The sequence below is a fragment of the Carcharhinus amblyrhynchos genome, chromosome 30, assembly GCF_965287045.1.
Source record: "Carcharhinus amblyrhynchos chromosome 30, sCarAmb.v2.hapA, whole genome shotgun sequence".
NCBI lineage: Eukaryota > Metazoa > Chordata > Chondrichthyes > Carcharhiniformes > Carcharhinidae > Carcharhinus > Carcharhinus amblyrhynchos.
The window spans coordinates 11630375-11645191 of record NC_137353.1 but is presented as its reverse complement, the minus strand read 5'-3'; the positions used below and the strand labels follow the sequence as shown (position 1 = coordinate 11645191).

At 43.1% G+C, this 14817-nt stretch overlaps 1 protein-coding gene across 1 annotated transcript in view; it reads left to right on the top strand.

Annotated features, from left to right (window-relative positions):
• Positions 1-10720, top strand: part of mmel1 (membrane metalloendopeptidase like 1) — an 80320-nt gene extending 69600 nt beyond the window's left edge. Inside the window, exons 20-23 of the mRNA XM_080214976.1 lie at positions 3395-3460; positions 4390-4485; positions 5676-5752; positions 9727-10720. Coding sequence (XP_080071102.1) covers positions 3395-3460; positions 4390-4485; positions 5676-5752; positions 9727-9826 — 339 coding nt within the window. The 3' untranslated portion in view covers positions 9827-10720. The remainder of the gene's footprint in view (positions 1-3394; positions 3461-4389; positions 4486-5675; positions 5753-9726) is intronic.
• Positions 10721-14817: the final 4097 nt, after the last annotated feature.

Here is a 14817-nt window from a genome sequence, read left to right as displayed (position 1 = left end):
TCCTATTTCTTATGTTCTTAATGGGGAGGCGATGGACTAGTGATATTATTGCCGAACTATTAATCCAGAAACTCAGCTAATGTTCTGGGAATTCAGGTTCAAATCCCGCCACAGTAGATGGTGGAATCTGAATTCAATAAAAAATATCTGGAATTAAGAATCTACTGATGACCATGGAACCACTGTTGATTGTGGGAAAAATCCATCCGGTTCAACTAACGTCCTTTAGGAAAGGAAATCTGCTGCCCTTGCCTGATCTGGCCGACATATGATTCCAAAGCAAAGTGGTTAACTCTCAACTGCTTTCTGAAATGGCCTAGCAAGACTCTCAGGATGAGTGTAAATGCTGGCCAGCCAGCGATGCCCATATCCCACCAATGAATAAAAAAAAATTCCTTTGACCTTTTCAAGGAAAGAAATCCCCTTTTTTTTTAAACCTTTTGCTGTATAGAGTTTCGCCCAATCATGTTCCATTCACACTCAAATGTATCAGTGATATTGCTTTAGTGACATGCTCTTCTGGGATTGTCCTTGAGTTAAAGCTTTGCGAGGGATTTAGCCCAACCCCAATCCCTCTTCTCCTGCAGAAGATCCTCACTATTCACAGCTGGCCCCTGGCAGGATTTCATCCCAAAAAGGAGCCTGCCCTTGCAACGAGGGAAATGAGAATTCCCTCCCGAAACCTATCTACCTTGAACTGCAATTTGTACAAACTCTCACGAACCATATTGCCTTTCTTTGTTTTCAAATGTCTTTGTTGAGTCAGTAAGTTGGCTGCTGGTGAAAACTGGCTGCCTGCTGAAGTTGCTGAATGTGATCACCTCTTTCCCTGACAACATGATGGGTAAGGCCAGCTTTGATGGGGCAACATGGGAACCCTTTGGCTGCAGTGGGGACAAATAAGGTTATGCCTTGCACTGACGTTCTTTGGCATATTCAACCCTTTGCTGCTGGCTGCAGGTCATGGACAGAGGATGTCCTCTTATAAACCAGAACTGATGGAAAGCTATTCAATTTTGCCCACCTAAGATCCCTGAAAAAGGTGCAAGTCCTCACTAGTATTTGATTTGATTTATTATTGTCACATGCATTGGGATTCAGTGAAAAGTATTGTTTTTTGCTCGCTTTACAGACAAAGCACACCATTTATAGAGTACATAGGGGAGAAGGGACAGAGAGGGTGCAGAATATACATCAGAATTCTACCAACCCACCCGCTGTGGAATCAGAGTGGACGAGGGGCAGGCAGTGGAAATGTTCGTGACCTCGGGTGAAATTCAGGTCTAAGGTTAAGCGAGGCCATAAAATCTCACCCATAATATTTCAGTAACAGATTATGTGTAGAGAAAGATCAGCTTAATATTAGGTCAATCCATTCAAAAATCTGATGGCAGCAAGGAAGAACTGTTTTTGAGTCAGTTGGTACTGTTTTCAGACTTCTGTAACTTTTTCCCAATGGATGAACGTGGAGGAGAGTATATCTGGGGTGCATGGGGTTCTTAATTATGCTGGCTGCTGTTCTGAAGCAGTGGGAAGTGTGGACAGAATGAGTCAATGGATGGGAGGCTGAAGAACACATTCAGCAGCAAATTGGCAGACTCTGTCACATCTGTAGAGAGTTTACTTTGACCATCAGCATCAGGAAGACAGAGATTATGGTCCAGAATGTTCCAATACTGATATCTATCAGTATTGACAAAGTGCCGTTCAAGGTGGTTGTTAGCTTCACATTTCTAAGCTTCAGACCCACCAACAATCTGTCACTTGATGCTGAAATCAGCTGTTTGAGCTGAGTAAGAGTGCAGAATAACAGGAACCTGACTAAAAGCCCCAAAATTGCTAGTCTACCAAACCTCTATCTGCAATGCACTCCTCTATGTCTTGAGACCAAGACAATACATGCTGGACAGGAGAAGAGACTGAATATTTTCCTCCTTCACTGTCGCAGACATCTCCTCAACATCTCCTGGCAGGACAAGGTCACCAGCCCAGAGGCATCCTAGGGCATGCTAATTACATCAGCAAATACTCATTGCAAAGCCAACCATGTCTGTTCTGGCTCAGCCCCATTCTTTGGACAGATAATATTCGTATCGTATACCCAAAGACATTCTATACAGTGAATTGGCCACTGGATCACAACCTCCTGAGCATCCACACCCCTGCCGCAGGGGTGGCTGCGGTGAGACAAGAAGGCAGCCGTAAATGAAACTGACAATTGGGAGACAGTAGCTGACGGCTTTGACCTGACTGTGGAAGGGCATTGGCAGAGGTGAGCAGCCCCCCTGGCCAAGAAGGGGGCCCAGAGAAAACAAAGACCAGCAAATTCTGCACCTTCTCAGTCTACTCTCCTCTGCAGCAAAGGCAGGCTGCCATGCCAGGGTGGGGCTCCTGAACCACACCAAGCAATGCTTACCATGGATTTGACCAGAGTGGCATAAAATATCATCCTCCTAGATGGGCAGTCCAAAGATGTGCAGGTTAGGTTGATTGGCCATGCTAAATTGCCCCTTAGTGTCAGAGGGACAAGCTAGGGTAAATATGTGGGGTTATGAGGATAGGGTCTGCGTGGAATTGTGGTCAGTGCAGACTCAGTGGGCCAAATGGCCTTCTTCTGTACTATAGGGATTCTACAAAGGCTGCCACAGAACTGAACTGTTCTTGTATCACTAACTCCCCCTCCCTTTGAATGCCCTGATGCAGATCTATTAGTGCGGCACGTGGCACGGTGGCACAATGGTGAGCACTGCTGTCTCACAGCAACAAGGACCTAGGTTCGATTCCAGGCTTGGGTCGCTGTCTTTGCAGAGGCTGCATGTTCTCCCTGTGTCTGCATGGGTTTCCTCCCACAGTCTGATAGACTTGCTGGTTAGGTGCATTGGCCATGCTAAATTCTCCCTCAGTGTACCTGAACAGACACTGGAGTATGATGACTAGGGGTTTTTCACAGTAACTTCATTGCAGTGTTAATGTAAGCCTACATGTGACAATAATAAACTTTAAACTTCATTTATTTTGTTACACTTGCTCACACCAGGGATGCTTGCTGTGCCGTGTCTGCCATTTTAATGAAGGCAGTCTATTTATCTTAAACTCCACTAAAAGTACTAGCCAGCGGAATGTCACGTAGACATGAAGGGGCCTGTCCTCTATTAGTGATATCAATCATTGATAGCTTCACCAGTCACACTATTCTTGGTCATAAATCTAACTCCTTTCAGTTCCCTGATCGGGGGAACGATGCTGTGCATGTCTTTCCAGGACAATATAATTGAAGAAAGAATTCAAGGTTCCTATCCTTTATTTGTTGCTCCCAGCAGCTGCCAATAACACTTTGTTTTCCCACGTGTGGTGTGCAGTGTTTCACTTCATTTTGAAATGTCTCTTGGCACAGGTGAGCGGGATCATTACGCTGGGAGAAAATATCGCAGACAATGGAGGTGTCAGACAGGCATACAAGGTACAGCACGGCCGTCCGCTAAGTGTACTTCAAATTCAGAAGTCAGTGATACTTTATGGAGAAAAGCACCTCAGAAGAGTCATCCCCACTGTAGAATGAACAGAAAAGTCCCCAGCAACAATACCAGATCGCAGAATCATGGCTAGTTCTGTTTACGATACTCATTAAATCCTATGCTTGATCGAGTTTGCTTTAACAAGTATTAATGTATTTGCTGCATTGAATGTTTGTTGTATCATAGAATGATGTGGCTCAGATGGAGCTCATTTGGCTCATTGTATCCATGCTGTTTCTTTGAAAGAACCATACAGTTAATGCCACTGTTCATTCCCCATGACTATGTAAGTTTTTCCTTTTCAAATATATATCCAGTTCCCTTCTGAAAGTTGCTATTGACTTTATTTCCAGTGCTCTGGAGCCACACCAACTATAGAGAACTCCAAGCTGGTCCATTTCAGTCAGAATAGATAAGGATATTCTACAATTGGTCTTGCCGTGTTTCAGCTAAGGTTAAAAGAAAATTAATCAGGGTGCCCTGAATGCCATCCATCTGTTGAAAAATAGATGGGAACAGTGTCACTGTGGCTTGTGATTCAATCTCCACCCCACTCCCTCTGGTTAGGTAGTCTGCCACTATTGACTATCTATTCACACATTGTATCACACAGATGCCACCACTATGGAACTGAATGTCAGCACAAGTCGTCAACGTCAGGAGAGGAGAGGCAACAAAATGCAGAAAGATTTAAAAAGAAATTGCGATGAAAGTAGCTTAGCTGCTTGCAGTAGCACCCATGTGATTACAGGTTAGGGCGTCACTGTTTGGAAAAGCAGTTTGACAAGCCGTACGCAGAAGAATATTTTGTTTTCCTGTTTCTCCTTGAGTCAATTTGGATTTGGTTTCATTGCCTTCATCATGTATTTTCCAGGCCTATTTAAAATGGGTGAAGAAAGAAGGTGAGGAAGTGAAACTGCCTGGCTTGGATCTGACACACAAACAACTTTTCTTCCTTAACTTTGCACAGGTAATATGGGGGCAGTCCTACCATGTAGCATGCAGAATGTGGAGGAGGTGCAAAGGAAGGCGATAGCCGCTTTACATAAGCGTTCTGATTTCGGCCGTCACACTGGGTGGCACAGTGGTTAGCACTGCTGCTTCACAGCACCAGGGACCTGGGTTCGATTCCTGGCTTGGGTCATTGTCTGAGTGGAGTTTGCATGTTCTCACTGTGTCTGCATGAATTTCCTCTAGGTGCTCCAGCTTCCTCCCACAGTATGAAAGACATGCTGGTTAGTTGCATTGGCTGTGCTAAATTCTCCCTGTGTGTACCCGAACAGGTGCTGGAGTGTGGTGAGTAGGGGATTTTTACAGTAACTTCATTGTGGTGTTAATGTCAGCCTACTTGTGACATTAATAAATAAACTTTAAACCTTAAGATGAAGTCACCCTAATCTCAGATGACTGTTAGCTGCTCTCCCCTTTGAGAGGGAGAGCTGACTGATGGTGATTTAACCTGAGGATTACCACACCTCAAGGTGAGGGGCAAGGTTGAGAAGGTGGGACCTTCATGAGTAACCTCCAGGAATTGAACTGGGACCATTGGTGTTGCTCTGAATCACTGTATAAGTGGTACGGTAAGTGGGGGGAAAAAAAAGTGAATTTTGGATCCCTTACTCAGTCTTTCATTTTATACATAATGGAGTACTGTTGAACTTTATTAAGTAGGTCTCTAAGTATCTCGACCAGGTATGGGCTTGTCTCATCCAATCTGATTGGTCCTAGGAACCCAAATGCAGGTCCACACCAAATCTGTTTCTAAGTCAGTGAAAGTTTCAAGGCTGGATTGATTTCCTAGTTTCCTCAGCATTAGGGAAACCTTACCCATTGCCCATGTGTTGGGAGTGGTATGTCCATGATGTCAAAGATACGTGACCTAGGGTTGAAGCTCCCGACTTACTGTCAATAAGTGTGGTTCCCCCATTAGTGGCATAAACTTGGAACATTATTCTTAATCCAAATTCAAATCCAGCTCCTTCAAACACTCAAGAGTTTTTGCTGAGATAGCTTGTCAGAATAGCTTATTCACCTTATTTCCTGGTTGATTAAAGAGCTATAATTAAGTTTATGCAATCAGTCATTTGCTCAGTCCATTTGATGAGATATCTATGTATACAAACTGCTAGTGGTCTGTTTAACAGTTATTTATATTTTCAGATATGGTGTGGGTCATACAGGCCTGAGTTTGCCAATCAAGCAATTAAAATTGATGCTCACAGCCCACTGAAATTCAGGTATGTAACAACTGTCCATTCTGTACAATCGTGAGATTCTTGTTGGATATTGACTGTGTGCAATATGGAACTAAACCAGTTCTTAAAATTTTGTCTACTTTTTAGTTTGGTAATAAAGAGAAAATGCTGCCTGGTATCTCTGTAGATCAGTTTATTGGGGCACAGGACATGATTAATAGTCACTACCTGGCTGAGGGAAAAATAGTATTCTGTTCCTTTTCTTCCACCTTGGAACAGCAACCCATGATCTGGTAGTGTGACTGTTCTCCTTTTCATGGCCTTAATCCTGAGACTGTTCAAAAGTCAAGACTGATGAATTAGATATAGTATTAACATTGGGTAGCTTTACTGTACAGACACTAATCACCCAAGACATCAGCACAAACTGTGGATATGCACTGATTTGAGATTAAAAAGATATTGTGGGCATGTTTTCATTAGAACTTCAGTGGGAATATGGACTGCCTTCTCCCAGGAATTCTTTTCCCATTCTGAAACAGGATACTTTCAGATAAAGAGCAAGTCTTTAAAAAAGAGGGATAACCTAATTGAGATCTTTGAAATGCAGGGGTTTTGATGGGGAGTTTGATAGGGCAGACACAGTGAAGCTACTTCCATTCACAGCTCCTAGTTTTGAATTACCCTATAAGAAAAACATAAAGAACCAATAAATCCAATAGGAATGCAGGGAGAATTCTCTTGATCCAGAGATTTGAGAGTGTTTGGAACTTGTAACTACAGGGTTCAATTGAAGTGAATAATACTGATGCATTCAGTGGAAAGCATGGATCAGCATTTGAAGGGGAATGAAATAAGGGGCTGAGGTAGGGTGGGAGAAGTCTCATGGGGGAATTGTCATATGAGAGGTGATTGAGGAGACTGGGTCTTTGTTAGCTTTTACAAGAATGAGAGGTGATCTCACTGATCACCTTAAATGTCCCTCATATGACAAGTAGCATTAACACAGGTGTACACTAATTGGATCAAATGGCTTATTTCCCTCATGTATATAAATTGAAATATAATGGTCAGGTGATGCCAAGCTCGAGTTTTAAGATTGAATCAGTTCAATACAAATTAAGCCCACAACCTCTGGAGATGGCAGAGACTGGTCACTCTAACACAATACCAAAATAAGCCCATGGGATGACCCAGAATGCTGGATTGGAACATAGGAGCAGGAAGAGGCCATTCAGCCCTTCAAGCCTGCTCCATCATTCAACTAGGCCATGGCTGATTGTCTACCTCAATGCAATTTTCCCACTCAATTCTTATATCCCTTGATGCCATTAATATCTAAATACCTGTTGATCTCTATCTTGAACATACTCAATGTCTGAGTTGTCACAGCCTTTTGGGACGTAGAATTACCAAGATTCACTACCCTCTGAGTGAAGAATCCCATCTCACCTCAGTCCTAAATAGTTTGCTCCTTATTGTGTGTCAGTAGATCTAGACTCCCCTGTCAAGGGGGAGTTTTGTAAGTTTCAATGAGATCACCTCTCATTCTTCTAAACGCGAGCAAAGAAAAGGCCAGTCTCTTCAATCATTCTTCATATGACAATCCTGCCACCCCAGGGATTAATGTGGTGAACCTTTGCTGCACTCATTCTATTGTAAGTTTATTATTCTTTAGCAGAGGCAACAGAACTGTACACAATACTCCAAATGCGGTCTAACCAAAATTCTGCACAATTGAAGTAAGATAAACCTGTAAAGATAAGACCTTTATTCTTGTACTCAAATCTTCTTACAATATAAACCAGCATTTCTTTGCTTTCCTAATTACTTGCTGCACCTGCATTTTAGCTTTCAGTGACTTGTAAACAAAAACATTCAGGTTCCTTTGAATATCACCACTCTCCAATTCTGCATCTCCTTTTCTCCTTCCAAAGTGGATAACTTCACACCTATCCACATTATATTCCATCTGCTATATTCTTGCCACTCACTCAGCCTGTCCAAATCCCATTGAAGGGTCATCATCCTCGCAACACGTATTCCCATCTAATTTTATGTCATTGAGAATGGTGAGTGTCTGGAACGAGCTGCCAGAGGCACAAGTAGGGACGGATACAATTTTATCTTTTAAAAAGCATTTAGATAGTTACATGGGTAAGATTGGTAAAGAGGGGTATGGGCCAAATGCAGGCAATTGGGACTAGCTAAGTGGTAAAATCTGGGCTGCATGGACAAGTTGGGCCAAAGGCTTGTTTCCGTGCTGCAAACCTCTATGATGCTATCTGCAAACTTCGAAATATTGCATTTTGTTTTTTTCCCTTCCCTATCTAATTATTTAGCTTCTCTGACATTTCACTATTCCTCATAATAAACTGTCCTGTTTCTGCCTGTAATGGACCCACATTTGTCTTTACTGATTTTTTTCCTTTTTATATTCCTATAGCAGCTTTTATAGTCTATTTTTTATCTTTTTTCTGAGTTCACACTCATATTTTATCCTCCTTTCCTTTATCTGTTTCTTGGTCTTCTTGCTGAATTCTAAAATACTCCCAATCCTCAAGCTTATTACATTTCTTGGCAACTTTAAAAGCCTCTTCCTATGATTTAATACACTCTTTAACTTTATTTGTCATAGTTGACTCACTTCTCCTGTGACGTTTTTGTGTCTTGAAGAAATTTATGATTGTTGTATACGGGTGGCACAGTGGTTAACACTGCTGCCTCACTGCGCCAGGCACCCAGGTTTGATTCCCGGCTCGGGTCACGTTCTTCCCCTGTCCACGTGGATTTCTCCTGGTGCTCTGGTTTCCTCTCAGAGTCCAAAAGAAGTGCTGGTTAGGTGCATTGGCTGTGCTAAATTCTCCCTCAGTGCACTCGGAGAGGTGCCGGAGTGTGACTTCTGCCATGATTCTCCCAAAAATGTTTTGAGCGTCGAATTCATGGGAAACTCACGCTGGTTTTATCAGTGCAACTTCACACTCGAATCTCCCACACCCTGTGCAATGCAGAGGTCACAATCGTGAATTTAATTAAAAGCTCGGGGAGCAGGCCTATTCATGCCAGAGGCTGACAGTTCTGGGCTTCTGCTCATGCACAGTGATTCTATCTGTCATCTTCCCTTTTGCTGGCCAGCCCAAGACCCTCGCAGTCTGTCCCGACAGCCCCACAGCCTGATTTGCAGCCCCCCATGCTCCAGCAGTGATGATCTTCCCCTCATCACCACCCCTCCAACCCCAGCACAGTGCCCCCCCAGCACACTCCCCAGCTGAACCCCAGGCCGCTTCAACCAAACCCAATGCAGAGTGGCAGCAGGGCCCCACACTTAGGCCCCACCCCAGCTGGCCCTGCCTCTTGGCACTGCCCTGTTGCCAAGGCCTGGAGGAAACCCACGCAGACATGAGGAGAATGTGCAAACTCTACACAAACAGTGACCTGAGGACCAAATTGAATCCGGGTCTCTGGTGCTGTGAGGCCAACCACAGTGCTGCCCTTGAATGGCCTTAGTGAACAGCAATGTTCCCCCATTGTGTCTCTGTGGCAGCTGCCCCAAGCTTTAGTGCGTCCCTCAGCATGTGGTCCTGGGTTTTGGAATATGCCAGTCTGCAACACTCAGTCATGGACAACTCCTTGCAGCAGAAGACAACCAAGTTTGTCTGCCCCAAACTTATCTCTAGGCTGACATTCCAGTGCAGTGCTGAGCAAGTCCTGTACCATTAGTGTCACCTTTCTGGTGAGATGTTACAACTCTGCAGGGCACTCATGTGGGTGACAAAGATCTGGTGGACCTGTTTCTAAGGGGAGTTGGAGAATTCTCCCTGGTGAGCTGGCCACTATTTTATCCTTCGGTCAGTGTCTCTAAAGCGGATTATCTGGTCAATCACTACATTCCTGCTTGTGACATGTGTGTTACACATAAGGTACCATGCTTCGAAACTTCTTAATTGGCTGTAGAGAACTCCTGAGGCCATGGAAGGTGCTGGGTAAAGGCAAGTTCTTTCCTTCCCTCCATGCAGAGTCATCGGTTCCCTCCAGAACTTTGAAGCTTTTGCTGAGGCCTTCCAGTGTAACAGAGGCAATGCAATGCACCCAGCCAAGAAATGCCGTGTGTGGTAACCAAAGACCAAACAGCACAGTTCATTCAGACCATCAAAACCTTCTATGTCGTTGGATTACATGAACGCTGGCAGAAGCCAATAGATGTGCCTAATAATCCTTCTTCAATCACAGCCAAGGTTATTTCTCTCGCTCTCTGCTGCTCTGTGTGTACAAATAAGAGGGGATAATTTAATGGGGAGTTGATTTCTAGGCTGGGTTAAGCAATTCCTTTAAAAACTGACTGTTTTATATCTTAACATGACTGTTAGCAAATACTTGCAATCAGTAATAACATCAAGGTGCTTTAGCCTGCTAAGTGTTCCTTGTTCAAGTAAGATACGACTATGTTCAAGAACTGCAGTTCTGGGAGTTTACACAAATTTCAAACTCTTATCATTGGGTTTAAGGATTGGGGGTGGGGGCCACTTTTTTTTGCAGAAGAGTACAGGAAGATTAACTGGGGTGACATTACAAACTGACTCGGGTCTATCTCAACAGCAAGACGTAATGAATGTCTAATTTCTGCATGCCAAGGCTATGACTTGTTAACATGACGTGTCCCAGTTGCTTCTCACTGTTCCAATTACTTTACTTCCCAAAGTGCTCATAGTTCAAGGCATATTGTGTGTCATTTTGGTGTTAATATTTGATGAGGAAAATTTCTCCAGTGCTGCTCTATAATATAAATTTCAATAAATGGTATTTGAAAATCTTTTTTTTAATACCATTCAGTTCAATGTGCTTTAGTCTAATTATGAAGTCCTTTACTAGCTGCACCTTACCTGTAATATATTTAAACATGTATGTCTATGATTTATACTGTATTGTTTATATCCAGAAAAGAAATTTGGCAAATTGTCTTTTATTGCTCTATTTAATCTTGTTGTGTTGTGCCAATTTTAATATATTCCTGTTCTGTCAGTATTTTCAGATAAATACTTTATGAATATTATGCATTATTGCTGATTTTTATGGGAGAAGTTGAACCAGGTTAAATTGAGTTTCTGATGAACTTCTCATACTTACACAGAATTAAAGACATAAGTCAGGATTGTCCTTCACTCTGGCTTCAGTTAAGCAGAGATACTTTGGGCAGGGGTAAAGGACTTAGCAGAAAACTCGCATGCTGTCTGCTTTCACTCTTGTTCCATAATGGTTAACTCTTAACTGTTATCTGGCAAGCCACTCAGTGATAACAAGCGATGGAGTGTTAATGCCAGCCCTGCCAGTGATACCTACATCCTGAGAATGACTGAAAGCTAAATGGCACCCTGTCCTGAAGTGCTCAGCCAATTATGAGCAGCTATGTTTAATTGAGCCAATAATGACAGGGCTATATTTCATCATTATCACCTCAACAACACTGGGATGTTACACACAACTGTCCAGAAACAGCACCTAGTGCTGGCAGCAGAGCCACAGCACCAACTAAAAGGCCAAAACGTGACTGGTAATCAACAATGCCTGCAGCAGTTGAATAGCTGAAGAGTGTGCACAGTCTGGGTTCAACCCATGGTTAATGGGCAAGGATACTGCGAGGCCTGGATAGAGTGAATGTGGAGAGGATGTTTCCACTAGTAGGAAAAACTAGAACCAGAGGGCACAATCTCAGGCTAAAGAGACGATCCTTTAAAACAGAGATGAGAAGGAATTTCTTCAGCCAGACAGTGCTGAATCTGTGGAACTCTTTGCTGCAGAAGGCTATGGAGGCCAGGTCGTTGAGTGTCTTTAAGACAGAGATAGATAGGTATTTGATTAATAAGGGGATCAGGGATTTTGGGGAAAAGACAGGAGAACGGGGATGAGAAAAATATCAGCTGATTGAACGGCGGAGCAGACTCAGTGGGCCGAGTGGCCTAATTCTGCTCCTATGGTCTTATGGAATCAATACCTTCAAAAGACAGGAAATGAACCTACTGATGCTTAATTGTCTAATGTCCCTATTTTTCAAAAAACCCACCCGTGTGAGTAATTTATCTTATAACTCCCCTTAAGCATAACTGATATTTTTCTCTCTATGGCCGTATCATTTCTGGCTGAGATTAACCGACCTGATAAAGACCAGGAGTTGACTTTATGCATGCCTGGAAAGCCTCACACAATCGAGGTAGGACAAATTGCATCAACAAAAATTTACAACAGAAAAAATATCAATGTGTGAATATTCCTCTCTATATATTGCATTTAGAAAGTTTAAAGTTTATTTATTAATGTCATAAGTAGGCTTACATCAACACTGCAGTGAAGTTTCAGTGAAAATCCTGGAGTGTCTACACTCCAGTATACTGAAGGAGAATTTAGCATGGCCAATGCACCTAACCAGCACGACTTTCAGACTGAGAGAGGAAATCAGAACACCCAGACGAAACCCAAGGTTTCAGACTCCACACAGACAGTGACCCAAGAAGTGAACTGAACCCGGGTCCCTGGCACTGTGAGGCAGTGATCCTAACCACTGTGCCATTGTGCCTCTCAGAACTTATGTAGTGAAATTCTCAAAAATACTTTTGAAATCTAACATTGAGGACTACAAACATGATGCAGCATTTAAGCACACAGAATTCAAGAATGACAGTTATTTCTCTCAAAGATCAGGGAATTTGGAATTCCAAACATGTTGACTATTTTCCCTAAACACCCACATACAAAAATGGAACATTTGAAATAAAATCCTTCTTGATTGTATTTCTGCCCACATACAGTTTGAGTGAATTTGACTCTAAATGGGGTAATTTCGGAAGTGAATTTGATCCTGGCCGCCAGTGTAAAACAGTGAATCGGTCATCTGTTTTATTTCAAGAGCATCAGAGAATACAGAACCAATAGGCAGGTGGACGGAGGTTCAGATACAGATTCTCCAGGATCTGATTGAATAATGAAACATTCTTTGTTCCTATCGAGCGGTGTGTAAAATAGGAATCGTAGGGGTCTGTTTCGGATTACTGCCCAAGGTGAATTCCATCCTATTTACTCTTGTCTTCAATGTTTAACAAAGCTGCCTGAAGAAAATAGTGACTGGATTATTCCTATCTGAGTTTAAACTATTGATGAAGGCAGTAACACAATAATGACAGGACAACTCAGGACAAATGAAGGATAATCAGGTTGAGTGGTCCATCATACACTAGTCCGCAACAAAGCTAAAAGTAAAGTGCCACGGTGGCAGAGTTAGCCTTGCTGTCGCACAGCGCCAGGGACCTGGATTCGATTCCCAGCTTGGGTCACTGTCTGTGCAGAGTCTGCACATTCTCCCCATGTCTGTGTGGGTTTCCTCCGGGTGCTCCAGTTTCCTCCTACAATCTGAAAGATGTGCGCTGGCCATGCTAAATTCACCTTCAGTGTACTGGAATGTAGCGACTGGGGGATTTTCGCAGTAACATCATTGCAGTGTTAATATAAGCCTATTTGTGACACTAATGAATACATTTAAACAAGGAGTAAAATTGGAAGTCTGTATCTCATGTTTCCCATACAAACCATTAGAATTATAGAAACCCTACAGTACAGAGAGAAGCCATTTGGCACATCAAGTCTGCACCGACCACAATCCTACCCAGGCCCTACAGCCATATCCCTACATATTTTACCCACTAATCCCTCTAACTTACACATCTCAGGACACTAAGGAGCAATTTAAACATGGCCAATCAACCTAACCCATACATCTTAAGACGTTATATTTGGCATTTAATGCATGATTCTGTTCCTTAGGCTGCAATTTTACTGGCATGCCCACCCCAATTCCGAGAGTGAATGAAGTTTGGAGAACAGCATTCTCTGTTGGCCTCGGGCAGGATTGTACGAACCTCGGACGGATGTGCTGGTAAAATTCCACCCTTAAGACCCATCTAGTCTGCCTGCTACCATCTTAGTCATGTGATACAATGCCAATAAGAGTTATTAACTCATTACAGCTGTCAGTAAATCTACAACAGACCCAGCCATGAGTGGGAATGCTCCCACAGGTGATAAGGTTTCCATAGGTTCAAAGTCACCTGTTTTAGCCAAGTAGGCTACATTTACCCCTGCTGCATCTCCAGTTACTCGTATATAAAATCCCAAAATGTTATATCATGCCCAGGCCCTAAACTCAAACTCCTATTGTCAACCTCTCTACTTTTCTCCTCTAAGACTCTCATTAAAAACTTCTAGCTCTTTGACCAAGCTTTTGGTCAACCGTCCTCATACCTTATACGGCTTGGAGCAATTCTCTGGTGAAACAACTTGGGCTACCTTAAAGGCGTTATAGTTGTTGCATGCAAACATTCGCTGCCAAGTGTTGGGTTTCTGAATCACTTGCCTCCAGAATGAAATCTGTATTTAAAAAAAAAAGACCCATCATGAGCTCTGACCAGAATGGTGGCTGATTAGTCTGCGAATTGCAATGTGCAGTTTAGCAGTAACAGTGCAGAGCTACTGCACAGGGTAAAGTCACCTTTGTGATCGCCCTTCACTGATCTCCACATTCTGTCTCCCAGGCTAGGAGAGGTTTCCAAAACAAGCCAGCTGAACTCCTGCGATGTCTGAAGCGATCAGACGCGCAATCAGATTGCAGACATGTAATTACCAGCAGTGGGTGCTCGGCTGGAACACAGCCCAACCTCTCTGACCCCACTGCAGCAATCAAGCTTACAGGATTAATTGTACATCTATGTGTTAAACAAGCCAGCTGGCCATGGACGGCAGGGGAAGCAGCAGCAAATACAGCCTGTTTTCCCCTCCACTTGCTGCATCCCTGCCAAGTAAACAGCCAGCCTCCAATCACTTGTTTAATGATGTTTCAGCCTCTCTGCTTTGAAGTAACAACGTTTTAATCAGCCCAGCCTGGGGGAATCGGCTACAATGCTGGTTTTACACCCAGGATGTTACTGTTTATCAAACCAGTGCCAGCCAGGGTTTAAAACTGCCATCCCAATCTGTGGTTTTAGATTAAAATTACTCAAGACTGAATGATCAAGGCCAGATTAGACCATCCAACCAGACATTCCAATCTCCCCTGAATGTAGCAT